Source organism: Taudactylus pleione, unplaced genomic scaffold, assembly GCF_031769625.1.
Source record: "Taudactylus pleione unplaced genomic scaffold, aTauple2 ptg000225l, whole genome shotgun sequence".
NCBI classification, from domain to species: Eukaryota; Metazoa; Chordata; class Amphibia; order Anura; family Myobatrachidae; genus Taudactylus; species Taudactylus pleione.
The window spans coordinates 1,007,761-1,030,894 of NW_028284627.1; the positions used below are offsets into that span (position 1 = coordinate 1,007,761).

General features: G+C 41.5%; 1 protein-coding gene across 2 annotated transcripts in view; it reads left to right on the forward strand.

Moving 5' to 3' along the window:
- The window catches only part of ANO2 (anoctamin 2), a 391,756-nt gene that overhangs the window by 108,480 nt on the left and 260,142 nt on the right, over window positions 1-23,134 (forward strand). For both annotated transcript variants that reach the window (XM_088478973.1, XM_088478974.1), the window contains 6 exons: window positions 4,783-4,937; window positions 8,526-8,580; window positions 10,030-10,081; window positions 14,692-14,747; window positions 15,331-15,372; window positions 17,362-17,426. In XM_088478973.1, coding sequence (XP_088335099.1) covers window positions 4,783-4,937; window positions 8,526-8,580; window positions 10,030-10,081; window positions 14,692-14,747; window positions 15,331-15,372; window positions 17,362-17,426 — 425 coding nt within the window. The remainder of the gene's footprint in view (window positions 1-4,782; window positions 4,938-8,525; window positions 8,581-10,029; window positions 10,082-14,691; window positions 14,748-15,330; window positions 15,373-17,361; window positions 17,427-23,134) is intronic.

A 23,134-nucleotide genomic window follows, 5' to 3' on the forward strand; every position in this document is an offset into this window, starting at 1 on the left:
CTTTATCTCTCTCCTTTCTGTCTCTCTCCAAGGTTTAGTACATCTCCCCCATTAAATGAACCAGAGTCGTAGCTAGACATTTTGGTGCCCTGTGCGAGAAAGTTCATCGGTGCCCCCCCCTCCATATATATTATATATATAATATATATATATATATATATACACACACACACACACCCTGGGAGGAAACCCACGCAAGCACTACTGTAAGCCAACCGGGGGGTCTCACCCGCAGACCCCGGCTGGCTAAAGCCCCCAGCTGGCTCCGGAACCTGACGCTGTGCGCATGCACAGTTTCAGCCTCCCCTGGAGAAGTCTTTCACTTCTCTAAAAGACTTCTCCTAAATGCCGGGGATATAACTCGCGGGGCCATCTATGGTGAAACAAAGGAACCTGATCTATTCTGCCAGCATACAAAGGCAGACTTACCGCGGCCAGCAACACCCCCATGCCCTCCTGTGACTCTTGCACGTAACCTTATCCAGAACACAGAGAGGCAGAGATGGGCACTGCCCTAACCACAGCCGCCATTACTGCACCACATTACAGCAGGTACTTTGCTTACATGTGCTCATTATATACAGTATTTACATCACCACCTGATGTGTACCACCTACATCCATGTGTGCAGCAGTGCTCATGTGTCCTGTCTACACGTGGAGTACAAGGGGGCAATCGCATCACACACACAGCCATGTTACATTAGGAACATACTAAGGCCTACACAGCTGGTTCACCTATATACATACAAACATACATGACAGGACTATATGTAAGCAGAGATGCCCTCATTTCAACAGGGATAACAGGTGCCCTGTGAGAACCAGGCAATTCCCCCAACACATGTACACACCGTGCTCAGAGCTCACCTTTGCCTTGCTCGCCCCTCTCTGCCTTCATCCTGCTGCTGGATCTCCTCCTCCAAGCTCCGACGGCCCAGGTACCATTTCAAATATGGCGCCCGCTGCGAGCCAATCACAGCTCGCGAGACAGCAGCCAATCAGAAGCGGTCGCACCTGATTGACTGCTGTTTTATGAGCTGTGATTGGCTCGCACTCAGCGGACAAGCAGCAGCGGCGGCCCGGCACTAAATTAAGAGTGAGAGAATACTATTATATGAGATGGTGGGCGGTCGGTGTTCCGCCCTCAGCAATGTTGCGCTCTGTGCGGAGGCACCGACCGCACCACCCTAGCTACGGCCCTGAAATGAACACTATTTGCTACCTTCGCATAAACGTTATTTTAATATACAGTTGACTATATTAAAATGAACATCTATATACCGCTGCCTGTACCTTCTAAAATCCTTCCTATAAACCTCTAAGGATGACGCTAATTTCGGACGCAATCATACAATAAATAGAGACTCCAGACTCAGTGGTTCCGCAGCACAAAGTATTATTCAAGTAAAAGTACAGTCAGTTACACGCTATGATCTGTGTACAATTTAGCGCAAAGGAATTATACAGACCCAAGTACAGTATACATACGCAGCGCCTCTGGACCAGATCCCGGCATTCAGAAAGAAAACCTCCGTCAATCAGCATTCAGCAAGAAGACTAAAGGCCCAGTGTTTGAGCACACATGTTTATACCCCCCCAGAATAGACAGGACAATAGAGAAGTTTCTTGCTTATGCCATTGGTTCCCAGGGGAGAAGCATATGTTACAGTGCATTTAACAGGCTGGTTCAACTAGACTCGCCCAGCCTCTAACAACTGAGGGTCTTTTCCCTCCCGCCTCCCCATGCTGCATCCTAACAGTTGTTCATAAAATATACATTTTGTTGCTTGTAGTCTCTGCGGTCCATAAGTTGGGAATGCATGATGCGATCTCCACACCGATAGTACCGGAATTCAGTTGAAAGAGTACGCATCAGTTCGAAACCAAACACGGCTGTCTTAACATGTATAGAACCTTAGTTATCAAATATCTTTATTTCACAGCATTTAAACTAACTGAACCAACTTAAATCATATACTTTAAAGCTTATTAAACCTTATGTGTGAATATGTAATGTGTGAGTATTCGGGGTTTGATATAAAGACGTATTAATGTGTGTATGAGGAAGGGTGCACTTAACTCTCACTAAGTGAACATCTTAGCAGTGTGACATGCTGAGCCAGATAGTTCCACATGCCCACTCTGTCAGCAGTCCCCCCCACCTGTCCCAGGCTTCAAAAGAAAAACTCTTTATTCTCCCAGTCTCTTGTGTGAAATGCAAATAGCCCAGCTACAAGAGACAGACCTAAGATGTCAGTCTTTGAAATCATGTCATTGCAGGAAGCCTGCTAATGTAGGTGTGTATTCGAGCCAGACCACCTGTAGTGAGGGCAGACACTGTCCAGGAAGCTTATCTACACAAGCTAGTTGTCACGTAGCCATTTCTGAAATATATCCTTTATAATACGTAAAGTCATGAAATAGGCTTCTGGTGAATCGCCGTAACTTATGGCGATGGTCACAGATGCATTTGCATGATGCTAATAGTATTATCGCCGCATGTACTAAAGTGTGAGTTTATCTAAAATGGCACTTAGGCGGCCATTTCGCAAAATGGCGTCTTGCGGCCAGTCGCAAGATGGTATCGCTGCGATTCAATTTTAAACTGATCTTGTCTCAGCCAATAATCCAGTTTCGACACAGTATACATACATGCATTTCAATTTATTTTTCTTTAATTTAGCATAAGGGGTTTGATTTTGAGTCAAGTGCAATTATGAAGCCTGAATGAAGACATAAATTTTAGACTGTATAATTGCGCTGTTACAACAGTATTTCGTACTGCACGCTTGCAGTACTACCTAGAGATACACGTGTGCAAAAGCATGTGCTGTGCGCTCAGCCTAGAGCATGCTTGATTGCATTGACCAATAGGAGGCTAGTACAGTACGGTACAATCACTTTCCACAGGCCAAAATACGGCTTAGAAGGGGGCTTACATAGACATATGAGGCCCATTCACCCACTACTTCATTATCACCTCCTGGCCCCCAAGCGCCCCCTCTCAGCACTCTTGTCAAGATATATGTAGGAAGAAGGTGGTTGCATCAATATACACACCCAGCACCAGACTTTGCCAGGGAAACCTATAGTAGGCTGTCCTCCTGTCATAATAAAGCACAGATCGGTATGAATGACCACTGGGCGTCTGCCCAGCGGTTCAAATCCTGACACCAGAAGACCGGCAGGTATCCAAATCCCGATCGGTAAGTACACTACCTAAGCCTAATCTTTTCCCCCCCTAACCCTACCCTCCCTTAGGGGTGCCTAACCCTAACCTTAACCCCCACTCTAAGTGCCTAAACCTAACCCCACCGTACCCGCAGCCTAAACCTAAGTCTCCCGGGGGGAGGTGCTTAACCCTAACCTCCCCCCAGGGGTGCCTAAACCTAACCCCCCTTCCCCTAGCCTAACCCTCCCGGGGGCTGCCTAACCCTAAGTCCCCCCGGGAGCCCTGAAATCTAACCCCTCTCCCTGTGGCTGTCCGCGGCCGCCGCCCAGCTTACTTTCGTTCGGTATGCTGGGCATCGGGCTCCCGGCGTAGGGATAATGATAGGTGTCTGTATTTTGACGCCTATCATTAGTCCCCTTTCAGGATTAAACAGTCGTGAAGCCGGCGGTCACCATTTCGACCATCGGCTTCCTGACTGCATCCCTTCCAGTCATGTGTCTGAATTTCCTAAGAGAATATGGTCCAAAGCAAAAGGCTCCTTCGTGGAGAAGATCAGCCTATGTTGTATAATGTGTATAAAAATTTGAATATTGTTTGTGGCACTACAAGTCCCAGCAAAGCCTGTCAGAACATGTTTTCACTTGTACAGTAGAACTAAAATAGCCAGCATGCCCTGGCAGCCAGGACCCACCCTTTGTGTCACATTGTAAATTAAATATAAAGACCCACACATGATAAAAATAATGTATTGCAAATTGAGACTATACACCCATTGCCATTTTCATTTTATATCTAAAACCTTAAGGATCTCATGTTATTGTTCTGCTGATCTATGAATTTTCCTTCTTCCAGTAATCCAGGGGTTGAAAATAAAAAAGACAGTTGCTCCACTAGAAGACATGTAGGACATGACAGGCAGTGAGACTGTATGCAAGTATCCAATCAGTGCATCTTTGCTCTGATTGGATAGATCATGAGAAAGCCACTGTGATTGGATTTGTGTATATACCCAACATGGGGTATAGTAACTTCATGTCTCAATGAAGTTATTTATAAAATGTATCAATAAACCTCCTTGGTACAATTCATCCAAACTTAAAATGAAGTTATTGGTGGGGTTTACTTTGATAAAATATAGTGTTTTAGTTACCTGGGTTGCGGCAGAGGTCTCATCTATTTAATCTATTTAATATTCCTGAATGATCCAATGGTTCAACTCTGCTCTCCTCTCTGCAACTAAGGGGGTGACATAGCAAATGCAGAAACCCCAATGAAATGCATTGGTTATTGAAAGAATTGGAAAAATTAGCCACCAAGCAATGTTTACTTGCAGGCCACTTGTAATTAGCTAAGCAGAACCTCCATCCAATTTAAAATGTATAAAATAGGGGTTACACAATCCATGCTGGTGTTTGCATTTCTATGTTGTTTCTGTGCCCATTCAAATGCATTGTCCATTGAAGTTACTGTATAGTCACAGTACTTGTTATTACCAATGATAAAATGTCAGCACTTTATATACAAAGGATAGTAAGCAAAATAAACAGTATGCAGAAAGAAAAGTAATGCTTTCATTTTCAGTTCACTCATATTCATGCTGCTTTTCAGATGTATGAAGTAAAACAGGACAGCGGGATCTTGGCAAAGCTTAATGGTATATGGAACAAATGTACGAAACCTTTACAACCCAAGGTGCCACAATTAAGTGAAAATACAAAGATGAAGCATTTGTCCTATCCCTTCTCCAGAGATAAAATGCATCTGTGAGTACCGAGCGTCTGATACTGTAACCACTCCAGACCCCAGCTGAAGAGAAGAGCCGGATGGTTTGCATTAAGATAACGCAAAGAATATGTGAAAAATATGATTAAATAGTTGTATTAGTTACAAGAATACCTTATATAAGTATCACATTTTTTAACCTTTATATGGTAGAATATTTATACAATTTACACTTCTTATGTCATGAGATTTATTATATTCAACAACACCAGGAAATGCCTATATGAAAGGGGACTCCAACCTCCCTTTTCTTCCATCTGGAACTTAGGACGGATCTATGTTATGCGTATTTACAATGACTGGGGACCGGATTAGGCCAACATTGTAATGATCACTGAGCATTGAATGGCCCATTGCATGACTTGAAAGAATAGCAGGCTCCAGATTGTTATTCTAACTGTGCTCGGAAAACATAATGGAGGGTGACCAGCAGGTTTCCCCACTAAGTCCCGGGGGCCCTGATGAATATAGTCAAATATCGGTTATCCCAAAGTTGTGATTATTGTAAATACATAGTGGGGGAAATGATAAAATAAAGGGTAGTGTGTGCAGTTTGTTTCCATACAATTCTGCATTTTTGTAACAAACTTTACAGAATATCCAGTGATTCTTGGGGGTAGATTTACTAAAGCTTTTAAAAGTGGTGGCATACCTCCCGATATTTTGAAGTTGAAATTCGAGATTCCCGCCCAAAATGGGGGTGTGGTCTCATGAGAATGGGCATGGTATCAAGTCACAGCCTTATTTCTATCACTCTGGGGGCGTGCTCAGCACTCTCGGAGAGGCTGGGCTTTCCCCAGGCTCTCCCCGCACTGTAAACAGATGCCTTACTCCTCCCCCTCTCCCCCCTGTGGGACACTGCCAACTTAGGGTGGGAAGCGGGACTGTCCAGCTTAAAGTAGGACGGATGGAAGTATGTGATGGTGTTACCCATAGCAACCAATTAGGTTCTGTCTATCATATTCTAGAATGCAACAGAGAAATGATAGCTATAATCTGATTGGTTGTTAAGGGCAACACCACCACTTTTCATTATTAGAACCTACATCAGAATCTGCAAGGACTGATGAGCCCAGTATTTAGATGCTTTAATACTGCTTGGTGCATCTGTAGACGTAACTATTGGTTACACCATCGACACTTGCACCAACCATCCTCCAATGTAAGAGTTTAAACTGTCTGTGAATGAAACCATTCTGCAACATGCAGGCGAAACTCCCATAAGACATTTATAAGACAGTCCATCTCTGTGCCTCTGTATAGTCACCTCCATGTCACCCACCAGTAACCTCCCAGGACCATCTGATGCATTTTCAATACACTACTACATGTGTGTGTCTAAAATCACTACTGCGACTCTGTACAAATACAATCGGGATGCATGTGCAGTGCCCATCCTCTTACTGTTTCATCATCACCACTAATTGCAGTGGCACTGGAGCTTAGAGTGGTCCTAGTCTGTATAAGGAAGCCCATGGTGGGCTCCAGGGCCAGCTCTAGGAGTGTTCGACCAGTGCGGTCGAACAGGGGCGCCACCAATAGAGGGCGCACCCCTCCCCAACATCCTGATTTCAGCAGGACAGTACTGTTTCGCAGTTCCACCCGTGGGCCAAAGTGGCCCGCGGGTGGTAAAATCGGGAGGTTGGGGACCCCCACCACCGCAGCTGTGCGGTGGGAGTGTGAATGGATTCAGCGCGCATGCGCACGGCATCCATTCACTGATGGGAGAGGGCTGGGGCAAGCCCAGCCAGTGACAGAGGCGTGCCATGCGGACACGCCTCCAAATAACGACACTTAGGGGGCATGGTCTATGGTAATGAGGCCACGCCCCTATTTCGTTCACGCACAGCGTATCGGGCTGGCACAGGGTGCTCAGACCCCTGGAGCCAGCCTGGTGTGCTCATACCAGTGGTGGTGTCATCGGTGATGACACCCAGTTATACATAGCTGTCCTGGTAGCACCTTTTCCCAGCACCTGAAGAAGCACCTGGCTATTTGGTCTCTGTAGAGCACTTTGTAATGCTGTCAGCCCAAAGGAGACGGTGAAGAAACCAAGGGAAGAACAGAAGTAGGGATGGACATCGGAAGCCAGTCATTGAATGATGGATGGGCTTTCAACATTGAATCTTGCGATGCGATGGTAACTAACCATCATATCAAAACCATTTGATTGATGAACCATCATGATAGCTCGTGCATGAATCCCAGTTTGCGCATGTGTAATAGAGACCTGCACTCATACCGCAGCTGGAGCTGATTTTTACAGCTATATTTTATAGTTGAAGACCATTGCTTCCACACCAATGGCGGTGAATATTGGAAAGTCGTTATTGAATGGGTAAAAACACTAGCAGCAGAAAAAACATTGATGGTCGTAAAACATAGATTATCGATGTGCATCCCTAAAAAGTAGCTGAGCGAGGCCACAAGGTAAGCAAAGTAGTGAGAGCTCTGGGAAATGGGAAGTTGCTGGAGATAACCTGGGATGGAGATTGGAGCTACCCTACCCATGTTAAAAAATATCCATACACACAGTCGTGACCCTTAATATTTTCGAGGGAACTCCCCATCCGCCCTGACACAACTATGTGTAGCAGCGATGATGAAACAAAAAGTGAATGAGATGCTCCTATAATGGAGAAGTGCATCTTCTTTCTGTATAACAATGGAGCAGCCGCAATAGGTTCTTCTACCATCTTTGGTTAAAACTGAGGGCCTGATTCAGATCCACTCGCGAGCACACAGCGCTTGCAAGAGGGTCGATTGTCCCCCACTGCGCATCCGCACGCCGGCTCCGGCATGCTCATGTGCGAGCCCCAGCGAGCGATGGCAGCTCCGTCGCTCCTGGGCTCACTACAAGATGGGGCGACTGTCGATATTGATTGACAGCTCGCCCCGTTTTGTAGGCGGGGAGGGGGGGTGGCTGTGCAAACAGAGCCGTTCCCGAAGGAATGCCTGCCATTTGGGGGCGGCCCCACTGACATCACGAGTGATGTCAGTGGTGAGCTTCTGGCTCTATTAGAGCCGGAAGCTCACTGGGGCTTGCGGCAGACGAGACCCTACCACAAGGGTCTCGTCGCAAGCCCGATGGCTTGATGTCGAGACCATCGCGACCATCACCTGGCCACTCGTAAAAGCTGTAGATGGTCACCCACAGCTTAGCGAGCGGCCAGGAGGCCGACTCCAATTAAAAAAATAAACGCCCTGATTCAGAGCGAGCACTCTGAAAGAGCTTCCGGATCTGAAATCTATAAACCTTAATTAATCCTTACAATACACAAGGTACAATCTAAAGCACCTGGCTTATAATAGGTGATACTCATGTCTAGCTGTGTTTTACCTCCACCAGCGGCTATACATTCCATTACGGAACACTGTCACTTTCATTTAAAGTCATAAATGCACTGTCCAAATGCAGTGCTGATATCACTACTCATCATATAAAATAATTGAGTTTATTACATGATATTTATTTATATTCATGTGCATTATGTATCAGAAACAAAGATATCTGCGCATAACAACAAACAATAAGATTCGGCAGTTATTAATAGTGTATGTGTGTTTAGGTACAACATTAAAGACAAGGACACGTTTTTTGACAACGCAACGCGCAGTCGAATAGTAAGTATGTCTAAAGTGTTAAGTCTTTTCCTTTTGTAGTGAATAGTGTTTGCTGAGACACCTCACATTCCTCGGACGTCAGTCTGATCCCGCTGATATTTTGTTATGCGTAACCCCAGCAACGCAGAGATGCATTCAGGTGCTGTGTGTCCAGATGGTGGACAAATCTTTACTGTGACAATGGCTTTGAGCAATGTGTTTTGATTGTGTCAAGATTTCACCTTTATAAGTACAGTACTTTTATGTGCTTATTAGTTTAAGCAAAGTTTAGTCTAGACTATTGAAAGTATGGTTTTTGTTTTTCGTATAGAGACAGGAGACTAGAAACTAATATTTTTTTTTTTCATTATTTAATTGTTGCTATTTTTACTGGTAGTACTTGTCATAGTTGTAGTAATGACTCCACCTAATATGTTTAATAGTGTCTTATGGGATATAAATCTACATTTATATTATAACTTTTTTAAATTCATATATTTAGGGGCGAATTCAATTGCAGGCGAAAGTGATTCGTTTTTCACAGGTGTTAACTTATCACACATATATCGCCTTTTAATTTCACTTGACCCCTGTATGTGGGTGGTAACTTATCGTGCAATCCAATTAGAAAATGATTGTAATTATAAATTATAATTATTATAATTAAAATAATTGTAATAAATAATTCTTGCTGGTTTTACACGTGTTAAGTATATGTCAAAATAGCAAAATCGGCCTGTACCTCCCAAAAAAGAAAAAAGTAATATTGGATAGCAGTATAGAAGTCTATTAGTGGCCAAACTAAAAGTATTTGGGGTTCTTAAATTGTGTCAAATGGCTGTTAAGCTTTTTTTCTAAAACAGTGAATAAATGAAAGAAAGCAATAGTATTTCTGCAAAATAGATGCTCTACTTAAATTAGGGGTGCATAAAAATGGCTGTAAGTATATACTATATTTGTGTCATTTTATGCCACTTCTAAAAGATCTTCAAAATACGCCTCTAACGCCCACCTGCAATCTTAAAAACACCTGTCCCATTCATACAGCACCCCTGCATACCTGTCCCTAATCAATGAACACATTTTCATGCACTTTGCACATTTTCACCCCCAAAATGACATGTCATTATTGGCCAAATTAAGAAAATGTAAACTCTCTAAGTTGCGAATCAATCATTAGGGCAGAGGTTCTGAACCAAGTCCCGGGATTTTCCCCAACGTTGCACCTGCTCAGGAGCTGGTGTAAAAAAAATTGGCATGAAATCCTATGGAGAATTACCGCGTGTTAACTTCACCTGCAATTGAATTGGCTGATAACCACATTTCACGAAAAGTAAAAACTTTTTACGACAAGTGAAAACTTTTCACACGAGAACAGCTTATCACCTGCAATTGAAACTCTCCCCCCCCCCTAAAATATGCTAAGGATGTATTTTTTCTTTATAATGAAAACTTTTTTTCTCCCACCAGGTGCATGAGATTTTAAAGCGAACATCTTGTACAAAGGCCAAATACAGTATGGGTATGTGTGACCTATTTTTTTTTTTTACCCTGTATTTTAATAGCATTTTTAAGTTGCATGAGATGCTAATTGCAAAACTATAGGATATACACAATGGGGCTGATTCAGAGTTTATGTAAGTCTGGGTTGTAGACAGATCTCATGAATGTTAGGAAATCTGCGCACATTGGATGCTGCATTACTCAACTATGAGCAACTAAGGGCAAATCAGAGTCATACTCATATCAGCGGCATCTATACTTGCGGCTGACTGGGTGTAACTGGACAGCATGGGGCGTTTGCGCGTAGGATAAGTTTTCTCTCTGTGTGCTGTGGATGTGTAGATGGAATTAGCCGGGTGATTCAGTGGTGAATGCAGATAGGTCCTCTGCACCAAGGACAGGTCTGATGCTCACTGATAGTAATAATGGCTACTTTGGAATGCAGATGTATAGGGGATGTAGTTAGTTTCCCGGCGGTCGGGATCCCGGACGTCGATATACCGACGCTGGAATCCCGCCATAATGCCGACACCAATATCCCAAACGACATCAGGATAATGGCGTCGGCATCCTGACCCCCGCCATCCCAATCCTCCACGGCCAGGTAATTATATAGTTTGCCCAGGGATGGGGGGGTCAGGTTTAGTCACTCTCGAGGGGAGATTAGGGTTAGGTACCCCCCCTGTGAGGGTTAGGTAACGGCAGGGGAGGGTAGGGTTAGGCACCCCCCAGCTAGGTTAGGTTTAGGGTATGGGAAGGGAGAGTTAGGGTTAGGCACCACCGGGGGGGGTGGTTAGGGTTAGGCACCACCGAGGGGAGGTTAGGGTTAGGCACCACCGAGGGGAGGTTAGGGTTAGGCACCACCGAGGGGAGGTTAGGGTTAGGTACCACCGGGGGGTGGTTAGGGTTAGGCACCACCGGGGGGTGGTTAGGGTTAGGCACCACCGAGGGGAGGTTAGGGTTAGGCACCACTAAAGGGATAGATAGATAGATAGATAGATAGATAGATAGACAGATAGATAGATAGATAGATAGATAGATAGATAGGAGAGAGTGATATGAGATAGAGAGTGAGTGAGAGATATGAGATAAATAGAGAGATATGAGATAGAGAGAGAGAGAGTGAGAGATATGAGATAGATAGATAGATAGATAGATAGATAGATAGATAGATAGATAGATAGATGAGAGTGATATGAGATAGAGAGAGAGATATGAGATAGAGAGATATGAGATAGAGAGAGAGAGAGATATGAGATAGATAGATAGATAGATAGATAGATAGATAGATAGATATGAGATAGACAGATATTATTATCATAATAATTTATTTATATGGCGCCACAAGTGTTTCGCAGCACCTTACAAAGTACATGAATATGAACAAATAAGTTACCAGTGACTTACAATACAATACAAAGCAGGACATGGACACGTATAATAAACATTGCTATATTAGCGACCTTTGCGCCCACATAAGCGGCCGAGTGTTGGTTGCCCTAGTGGGGAGTAAGAGATAAATTAAATTACAGTAGGGAGAAGCACAACAGGGTAGAGGGCCCTGCAGATAGATATGAGATAGATAGATATGATAGATAGAGAGAGTGAGAGAGACAGTGAGATAGATAGATAGATAGATAGATAGATAGATAGATAGATAGATAGATAGATAGATAGGTCGATAGATAGATAGATGTAGATAGATAGATAGATAGATAGATAGATAGATAGAGTGAGAGAGAGCTATATGAAATAGATAGATAGATAGATAGATAGATAGATAGATAGATAGATAGATAGATAGATAGATAGATAGATAGATAGATAGAGAGACAGAGAGATAGATATATATGAGATAGATAGAGAGAGTGAGAGAGAGAGCAATATATTAGATAGATAGATGATTGATAGATAGATAGATAGATAGATAGATAGATAGATAGATAGATAGATAGATAGATAGATATGAAATAGATAGATTTATATATGTATTTTATTGAGTCAAAATGGTTAAATATGTCTATTTTATCTTTTCTAAAAGTACAGCTTAAAAAAAAATAAAACATTGTGTCTAGTATTTTAGGATCTAGTTATTACATTTTCCAGTATTTCATGATATTTGGAGCAATGAGTATTTTTGCTGACACATGAATGTACATGCAGGTGTATATACAATGTTTCCAATTTTTCTGCTCCTATATTTTTACTGGCTTTACACATACTAATTGTAAGCTGGGCTCCCCAAAAGCAGTTAAGTCTCTGGCTTGACACAAGGAAATAGGCTCCAGGACTACCTGTGAGGTTGAATGTAACCTGATGCTTTTCTCTGAACCAAGCTTTCTGTTTTATAGTACCTTTTGTATTGTGCTGATGTTATTATGATATCTTTTATGTCTTATAAAGACAAAGAAAAAAAATCAAATTGTTCTCTATGGGGCTCATGTAAAGTTATACATACGCAGAATGTCAGTGCCAAAAAATGTGCTCAAGATGAAGCGTACAGTATTTGCGCGATTATGGTCAGACGGGCACATCTCAAGAATCATCCTGCTCAAACAAATTTCATTTGCACCACCAGTATGTCTGGTTTATGAATGTGTATACTTATGCCCTGAGATAGTTGAAGAGGCAGTTAGCCAGTGATAGTAGAAAATGCTAAAGTTACAATACCCTATTTGTACACAATATAATAATGTAATGAAGAGTCAAACACAAGAGAGAATAGTATCTTGATTGTGTGTTATTGATAAATATGAAAATCACATTTTCAATCTAAAATGTCATGAAATACCAACACAATTTAAACTAAAACAAAAAATTAAATTTATAAAAATCATTTAATTATATACCGCAGTAGTCCAAATGGAAATGTCAATTAAGTAATGCACATTGACAGCTGCTATGCTATACAATATACAGTAGCAGCCACACTATGGACCTCATTCAGAGCCGGTCGCACAGAGCGTGCAGTCGGTCTGAATGAGGGGAGGACCTCTTGAATTTTAAAGACGTCCTCCTTTGCGGTGGTAAGGCTGTGGGTTAACACCCACAGCCTTACCATCGCGACCATCGGTGCTTACGACGAGACCCTAGGGTAGGGTCTCCCTTGTCGTAAGCCCCGGAGAGCTTTCGGCTCTGTCTGAGCCGGAAGCTCTCCACTGTCATCACTAGTGATGTCAGTGGGGCCTCCCCCAAATGGTAGGCGTTCCCATGGGAACGCCTCCGTTTGGGCTGCCATCCCCCCTGCCCGCCTTCCAAACGGGGCGAGCTGTCAATCAACATCGACAGCTCGCCCCCTTTGGATCGAGACCCGCTACGACCGGCGCTGTCGTGCGCATGCTCTGTGGGGGGCCATCGACCCGATCCGAGCGCATCGGCGCTAATGACCGGGTCTGAATGACCCCCTAAGTCCTGTCAGAAATAGGGGTCATTCTGCAATTAACCAATTAGGAATGGCTAACTAGTACTGTTGACCACCATCATCAATGCACCAGCCCTTCTGTACCTGCATGAAAAGTCTGTGCCTGCATCCAGGTCTACTTGAGTGGCAATGAAATTAATAGGTCCTTGCTCTGCACTTGCCCATCCCTTTCTTCCACTGTTCCACCGCTCCAGCACAAGGAGTCTTCAGTATAAGATGGGCAAAAATGTGGATACGGACACGTGTACATTTTTTGTCATGCAAATGCCACATGGAAATACGTATCTTATAAAAAAAAATTAAACCAGACATACGTCCAATTCTATATGAGCTCCTGTGTCTGAGTAAACTGGACCTAATAATAGGTACCCTATAGGATGGCAGGTCCACCTCTAATGGTAGGCACGATAGTAGCAAGAATCTAAAGTTGGGCTCAGATGACCAACGGGATTTATTGACTTCATCCAGTTCTCGAAGGACACACGATTCTCAATTAATATTTATGTATGAGTTGCAAGTATAATGCTAAGTGTTGTAACAAGCCAGAGCTAATGTCACTTATTTATCATAAAAGCAACATTTTAGGAGTGAAGGCAATTCTAGGCGACAAAATAATAACACTACTATTACTGTACTACTACTTTAAATGGACCCCTGGCCACATTGCAATACTTATTGTTATTGGCCAGGGAACTCAGCAGTCGTTGGCTGTACCTGCAGAGGGTTTCCTGAGGAAGAGTAACAGTGAGTTATGTGATGTTCACATCCTATATTTAATTTTTATGCCCTTGTTGGTACGTCTTGCTGCTCTCAAGCCCTGCAACCATTTGCAGTAACTACTGCAATATGGCTGGAGTATCTCACCCTCTTTACATGGTTTATGACTTGGATACACTTGTGCATTTGGCAGTGTTTGGCCAGGGGTTCTTAGAGAGTGCTGAGTATAATAAAAGTTCCCAACTGATTTAATGTGAGTCCAACGGAGGACACCCATTCCTAGTTTTCACAAATCCAGAGGCCAGTGTTTTATGTTGCTCAAGTTAACATCGTCAATAAAGCGTTTACTTTATTTTTGTACTATTAGCAGACTATAATAAGTGTAAGAATGTACTGTTATGTTGTAATGTGTTAAATGAGTAGGAGGGCTTTGTAAAACTATTATGCAGATGTATTATATGGCTACTAATATTTTGTTTTTGTTTGTCAAGGTATTACTACATTGATAGCAAATAATGTCTACGACTCAGCATTTCCGCTGCATGATGTAAGTTGCACTGTATTTTACCTAGAGAAAAGCTGTAATGTTTACAAAATAATCAAATAGATGTGATGTAATAAAGTTTTCTGACGGTAAGTAGCGTTATATATAGCTGCAGCCACTTTGGAACACTTATAAATTGCATTTCCAGCTACTGATCCTTTTCACCCCTTCCATTTCCATGTTTTTTCTGCACCTTTATTGTTAACTGAGCAAAAATGAGTGTTCACAGTGACCACCTTGTAATGTAACAATATGGCAGCATGAGGCGGTGCTTCTGGCCTGGTAAGAATCACATCACTCTGCCAGAATGGTTCTGTTTGTGCTGTGCGCAAGTTAGCTCTGACTTTATGTCATTTTTTTTTAAAATACATAGGGGGAAATGTATCAAATCTTATAAAGAGATAAAGTGGAGAGTGATACAGTAGGAACCAATCAGCTCCTGTCATTTATCTAGAACAGCCTGTACAATGACAGGACCCGATTGGTTGGTACTTTATCTCTCTCTACTTTATCTCTCACCAAGATTTGATAGATCTCCCCTACTGTGTTTTACAAATGTATATTAATGAGTATAATTTATTTCTAGGGAACTTATGATCATAAGAGTGGGGAAATGAACGAGAGGATGGTAAGTTTTCTGATTACTAATGTAGTATAGTATATAGTTATTTTTGTTTCAATAGAAAATACAAGCAATAGTAATATATGTACAAACTCTTGCAAGTAATAGCAGTATAAATGGCAAGCTCTGATGTCATTACCTGTGAATGATTATATCATTACTTCTGTGTCCACTTGGCATAATGTATCACCTGGAGGAATATTTTATGGGGCTGTTTATTAGGAATAATGCACCACACACAGTCTATCTATCTATCTATCTATCTATCTATCTATCTATCTCATATCTATCTATCTATCTATCTATCTATCTATCTATCGCTCTATCTCATATCTATCTATCTCTCTCTATCTCATATCTATCTATCTCTCTCTATCTCATATCTATCTCTCTCTATCTCATATCTATCTCTCTGTCTCATATTTATCTATCTATCTATCTATCTATCTATCTATCTATCTCACTGTCTCATATCTATCTATCTATCTATCTATCTATCTATCTATCTATCTATCTATCTATCTATCTATCTATCTATCTATCTATCTATCTATCTATCATAAAGGGAGATTTATCAAACATTCTAAAGCAACCAGATTATAGCAATCAATGATCAACTACATTCTATAACTGATAGCTACAATCTGATTGGTTGCTATATGTAATGGTTAGCATTACTGCCTCACAGCACTGAGGTCATGGGTTGGATCCCCACCACGGCCCTACCTGTGTGGAGTTTATATATTCTCCCTGTGCTTGCGTGGGTTTCCTCCGGGTGCTCCGGTTTCCTCCCACATTCCAAAAGTATACTGGTAGGTTAATTGGATCCCAACAAATAATTAACCCTAGTGTGTATGTGTGTGTTTGTGTGCATGTAATAAGGAATATAGATTGTAAGCTCCACTGGGGCAGGGACGGATGTGAATGGCCAAATATTCTCTGTAAAGCGCTGTGGAATATGTGTGCGCTATAAATAACTGGCAATAAATAAATATGTAACACCTCCACTTGCCCTCTTTAGGTTGGATAAATCTCCCTCTTTATATTGATCTTCACTCACCTAAAAGTAGCCAAATGAATCAAAAAACAAATTCTACCACAAAATAAATTCTTCAAGTAATTATTTCCAAATTGTTTCCTAAAAAGTCAAATTAGGACAGCTTTGCCTAGCACAGAATTTTATGCCTCTGAATTCCACACAGTGTGACTGATTAGACAACGACTGTGCCGCAGAACTGACTGAGGTCTGGATGTAGGAATTTCTACAGCTGTTAATAAAAAGTGTGTTATTTTGCCTTTTTGCTATAGTATAGTCAGTACGCCACATTGTATTTTATAAGTTATTTCAGTTTATTTTGTTTAGGTAGCTTGCTAAAATGATTGTTAATCCAAAATAAATGGATGGATAAGAGTGGGGAGAGTACATCTATAACATTAATATGAGGAAAAATATTCTTGCTATTAGGTGCAGGGATTTTTTTTGTTCAGTTGTGTTCCTTTTATCCTGCCCGTTAGGTTCTTTTATGAAGTGTTAAGTGTTAAAAACATAAAATGTTCTTTCCAAAAATACAGTTCTGATTGCTCACACATGGCTGCCTGGTTTCAGAACCTGCTATACCATTTCTTTGCCCTTCATCTGTTTTCTATCTGTGTAATAGTTCCAGGGTTTAATTTCCTGAAAAACACTAATCATATTGGAAGGAATAGGGGGGGCGCCCTCATTTGTGTAAGTGTATCACATATTTATACATGGTTATTTAGCTTGTATAGATTTGTTACGCACTAATTTATCAGGAAAAGTGGAGAGGATGTTTTGGTAAATAGCTTAACGCAGAACCTTATCCTATGTAATTAAAAGTAAGTTTCAGATTAATGCATTCAAGAATTGTAACAACAATGTTTATGGGATATATTGGTATAATGACAGTAACCAGGTTTGCAATGTATTAATTTTATGAGAATAACTGCACTTTTTAATGTTTATCCCCAATGTAGTTGTTACACCAAGAATGGGCAAGATATGGGGCATTTTACAAATATCAGCCGATCGATCTAATCAGGTAATAAATGGCTTACAAATGTGTTTCTTTTTAATTGAAACAATATTTGTTATAAAATAACTAAACAGTTCTAACCAAAATGTTAATCATTTAAAATATTTCTCATAAAACTTATTAAAATATTTCCCTTTGTCACAATTTCGTCTTGCAACAACAATGTATTGTACCATATATTGTGTGACTCGGCACTGCCAGTGATTGTGGATATTGAGTTGTTTAACTTTATATTATTGTGTTATTTAACTTTAAATATTGTGTTCCATTTGTTTTTGTTTTAATTAATTAATTTCTTTTTTTTAGACATTTTTGTTATTACTGAGATGAGCTTGTTCTTCTGGTAGAATTAGTTGCATGAATGTCTAAATTGTCACGCACAGAGTTGTCCTCATACATTGTGGCTTCAGTCACGCCAAAGAGACTCTCTCGCTGAGCCAGGTCCCTTGTGACTCGGTTGCCCGCTGGGCGTTTTTCTCTCTCAAAATGTGCGTCTTATTCGTATCAATAAAACAACTGAAAGTGACAAAACTTCTCTGCTAGATTACACTGATCAATTGTGGAAATACACAAAGTGTATACACATGGATGGAACTAAAGTGGTTCATGTGGTGTGGCCACGTTTTATCCTCTGCCTTCCTAACCTACCACTCCCCCAAGTGCTCTATTTAAGTCTTAGGGGTCTATTTATCAGGCAGTGAAAAGTGTGGAGAAGTGAACCAGTGGAGAAGTTGCCCATAGCAACCAATCAGCTCCTACCATGTATTTGATAAATGCTACTTCAAAGCTGATTGGTTGCTATGGGCAACTACTCCACTGGTTCACTTCTCCATGCTTTTAACTGCTTGATAAATAGACCCCTTAATCCCTTTAGCACTTGTTTCTGACTCTAAAAGGGTTATGACATCAATTCAATATTAAGAAAACAGCTGTAGGCTTAACTTACTGCTGATTCAGAAGGAATACCTGGTACCATATACAGATGGCATAAGCGGTACTGTCCCCAATGCCGGAAATTGTGACCCAGCGTAGCCTTTATGGCTTTAGCCTAGCCACCAGGATCAAGCACTATGTGCATAAATTTGCCAGTATCCTGTTGCCAGTGGCATTAGGATGTGCCAGACCACTCATGCACACAGGAGGTGTACACTCTGGTCTTTTTTTTTTTTTTAAACAACTTTAAGTGTTTACATATACAAACATAAAGAGCAGCAATCAGTGACCATCTCTGCCCCTTTGAAAGCTGCAAAGAAAGTTAAAAAAAAAAAAAAAAAAGACATAAAAGAAAACTTCTCACTACTTTAATACAATCTTACCCATGTAGGAGGTATGTCATGTGGAGTTGGGCTTTCACACGTAACATCGATGTATACTGCTGTGTTATATCTGGCGAACCAACTGACGGGTATGTTGTTTATGTAAAAAATGAATTATTTTTTACTCTAATGAAACCACCCTGTAACACTGAATTAAATTCTGCTGTTAAGTGCAACTCAGCACGACAGGCTATTCCTAATGCTGGGCATACACAATTCAATTATCTGTCAGATATCTGTCCAATCTGGCTGGTTGGAATGAAAACCTGGTAAGCAGTTACATTTTTAAAACTAGAATTTCCAGCTCACACGGCTCGGTGGGTACAGTACTTCTTACTTATGTAATTAATAAATGTTGTTACAGATAGAACTTGTAACAACAGTTTTGATTCTGAAAGGGACAATTAGCAATGGCTCTAAAGGCCCCCATACACAGTGTGATATACACCTTGCTATGTGCCCTGCGATCCGGCGGCCGACATATCGGGCGGTCCCCACACACAGAGCGATTGGGTGGCCGACCACCTGATATGCCGGCACTCCCCTCCCCCACCCGCATAGCGCTGCATGGGATTGTACATCGCATCCCCAGATGAAGTGAACATGCAGTAACATCTGGAGGTGCCATTATAGGACGCCACGGGAGAGCGCACTGGCCAATATCATGCCCACACACGGTACAATATAGCAGCGATATCGTAAAAATCCGTCAGATCGGCTGCTATATTGCACCGTGTATGGGGGCCTTTAGGAGGATATACCAATAAATAATGTTGCTGTAATCCATATTCTATAGCATTATATTGCCTTTCTCACACTATTTCGCCTCTTCTTATGTTATTATAAATTATATAATTTATCCTTAAAAAAAAAAAAACACGGTTAAAAATACCCAATTTTAATGAATAGATCTTAAATAAAAACCTCTTTTTAGGAAATAGTGTGAAATTATTTAGTTCAGTCATATACATATTTAACAATATTTACAAATTTTTTCACAAAAGTGTTTTGTCAGCAAATATATGTTAGTCGGACCACACAATTACTACGATGTGTCTTAAGGAAATGTGACTGTTTAGAAATCACATTAAAATTAGTCCCAGCACATAGCTCCCCTTTCCCGGGAATTACGCTTGGGCCCCGCTGCCAAAAGACATGAGAAAAGTTGCAAAACAAAGATGGATTTTTATTTCCTTGAGCTTAAGAGGACATTTCAGCAGATGCAGGGGCTACAGACCTAGCTGGGAAAAGCACCAAAACTGATTTGCATGGTTAATCATTTGGGAAACTGGCAAAGAAACAATGACATCTGTCCAGGAAACCTGATCACTGTTTCAGGACTGGGAGATAAGATCTGAAGTGGAAAGAGGCGCTGGGACATTTTCGATGACAGACGAGTTGAGATCTGTAACCACTATTCTTGATCATGTATCATAATACACAGCTAATGAAAGATAGAAAGTTTAAGGAGTTACCACTCTCACAACAGTTGCCATTCTGTCTTTTTACACGTATCATTGCATTTACCAGCCTTTTGTAATATCCGTTTCGACTTCCATTGAGTTACTGTACTATCAGCTTGTCATGGTTATAGAATACAATGGACTTATCCTATGGTTATGTAGCTGCTTAGCGCACATGTGGCTATTTGACACATTGTACTGTGTAATCCTGTAATAGTACACACTAGAATACAAAGTCAGAAAGTAAGTGGAGAATTAGGCTAATTTAAATGCCACTTTAGCTACATAGATTATCTTTTTTTTTATATAGTGCCACCAATTTATGCAGCTCTGTATAGAGAACATATTATATGTCAGTGGTTCCCAAAGCGGGTGCCGTGGCACCCTGGGGAGCCTTGGCTCATTTGCAGGGGTGCCACACCAAATCTATTAATTTTTGTTCAATGTGATAGGTGATACCAGAGTTTTTGGCTCCCAACCATAAAATATATGGACAAACAAAGCACAACCCTGTCTACCATCACATAACTGAACCTAAGGCAGACATATAAGCACAATTTCCTTTGTTTAAAAAATGTTGCTAAATTTCTCAATAAAAATCTTTTGGCCTAGGGGTGCCATGAAAAAAATACTGATAATCTAGGGTGCCATGATTCAAGAAAGTTTGGGAACCACTGCTGTATGTCATTCATTTCTGTCCCTGTCCCATTGGAGCTTAGGGGTACATTTACTAAAGTGCAGGTTTTTAGAAGTGGAGATGTTGCCCATAGCAACCAATCAGATTCTAGCTATTATCTTCTAGAAGGTGCTAGATAAATGATAAGTAGAATTTGATTGGTTGCTATAGGCAACATTTCCACTTCTAAAAAAATGACACTTTAGTAAATATACCCCTTATACAGTCTAAAGTCCCCAACAAACCAGTATGTTTTTGGAATGCTGGAGGAAACCCACACAAACTCAGGGGGGGCATACAAACTCCACACAGATATACATAACTGTGATTTGAACTTGTGCCCTCAGTGCTACTGCTAACCACTATGCCATCTGTGCTGCTCATATAGAGTAGACAGAGAGAGATATGATAGATAGCTGAGAGAAAGATATGATAGATAATAGATAGATAGTAGATAGATAGATAGATAGATAGATAGATAGATAGCGAGAGAGAGAGAGAGAGAGAGAGAGAGACATGATAGATAGATAGAGAGATAGAGAGAGGGATAGCTAGAGAGAGAGATGATAGATAGATAGATAGATAGATAGATAGATAGATAGATAGAGATATGCTATAAAAAGTTTAACTGATGCTCTTAGATATCCTTTGCTGTGGATCAATGTGATATTATCTAAAGAGCTCTCTTGTCAAGTACTATAAAAAACAAAATATGTAATTCTATAACTATCCAGTATATAAAAAAAAACACAAAACAGAAAGTAAACCGAATATTTTAAGCAGAGAATATTATTAATTTTCTTCTAAAATATTTTCATCATTATTTTTAGTTTTTTTCCTGCTAATATCATAATTCACTATAATTTACAGATATAGTAATGCCCATTTTATTAGAGTCATACAGATGTGTCCTCATACACCTATCATTTATAGGCCAATCGGATTTTGGGTGGTGCCCCCCCTTGGGATCCTGAAAAAGCGTGTGGCCTCACAGAGGGGGCGTGGACTTACTGTGCTGTGGCCCCTTTTCCCATTGTGCTGCGCTCCCTGCACCCCTCACCCAACACAGATCATAGCACAGCACCCATCACAGTACCCTTCTCCCAGCACAGTACCCCTCACCCAGCAACCCTGTTCCCAGCACAGCACAGCACCCCTCTCCCAGCACAGCACCCTTCACCCCACTCCCAGCACTGCACTCGAGCTAACCACTAGCCGTCGTCTAGGTTCCCCGTCCCCGCAAAATGCTGCCTGCTGTTCCGCAGCAGCCCGCTCAATGTTTGCTGCTGCCAGGCCCGATCGGAGCTGTCAACTGAGCTCCGATCATGGACGCTGCACAGTGACAGTAGCAGCTGCCATATCTCTGCTCAGCCAGTAGCAGGTGCCCCGGCTGTGCTTGCCCCAAACCTCTGCTGGCCCTAGGCGGGCTTGAATGCCTCTAGGCATTTGCTTAGTTTGTCTATGCCTAGGGCCGGCTCTGGCAGGATGCCAGATGCGAATGAGCCATTCCGGTGTAGCGTACCCTCTTTTGGTGCCAGCCAATCAGCTCCCAACTGTCATTTTTCAAACACAGCCTGTGAGATGACAGTTGGGAGCTGATTGGCTGGCACCTTATCACTTTCTTATCACTTTTCACTCTGTCTCCTAACACTGCTTAGTAAATAGACCCCTCAGACTCAGTCGCACACAGTTGTACAAGTGTCACATATCCAATTGATAATTGCAAGCTAGCAGAATATTTTTGTCACTTCCAGTTGTTTTATTTATGCAAATAATATGCTAATTTTACACGAGAAAACAGCTTGGCATGGCCGAGTCTCCCGAGACCTAATGACGCTAATAGTCTGTCCCCGTCCCCATCACTGCCCAACTGCATCCGCTCTCTGGGCTTCTCCTGGAGAGGACATTTCAAAAGTAGGTAAGTATGGCGAGACTTCTAGCTCCACTTTGATGCTCCGTCATGGGTAGCGATTCTCATACATGAAGTACTTTTTACAGAATTTTGCATCTTATTTGCATCATGACCGCATACATATCTGCTTATCACGTCCTAGGTACTTCGTAGTAGTATTTTAGTAGCAAAGGAATTGGTATAAAGTCGCAGATTAAGCATAACAAACGATGGCGTGTACCAATCGTATCAGACCTTCGTCTTTTGCCTATTTACAGAGATTAGAGACTAATGGTCCCTACACACTACACGATATCTTTAACGATTTGGCCGATGCCAACACATCGGAACGACAAATCGTTCAAAAT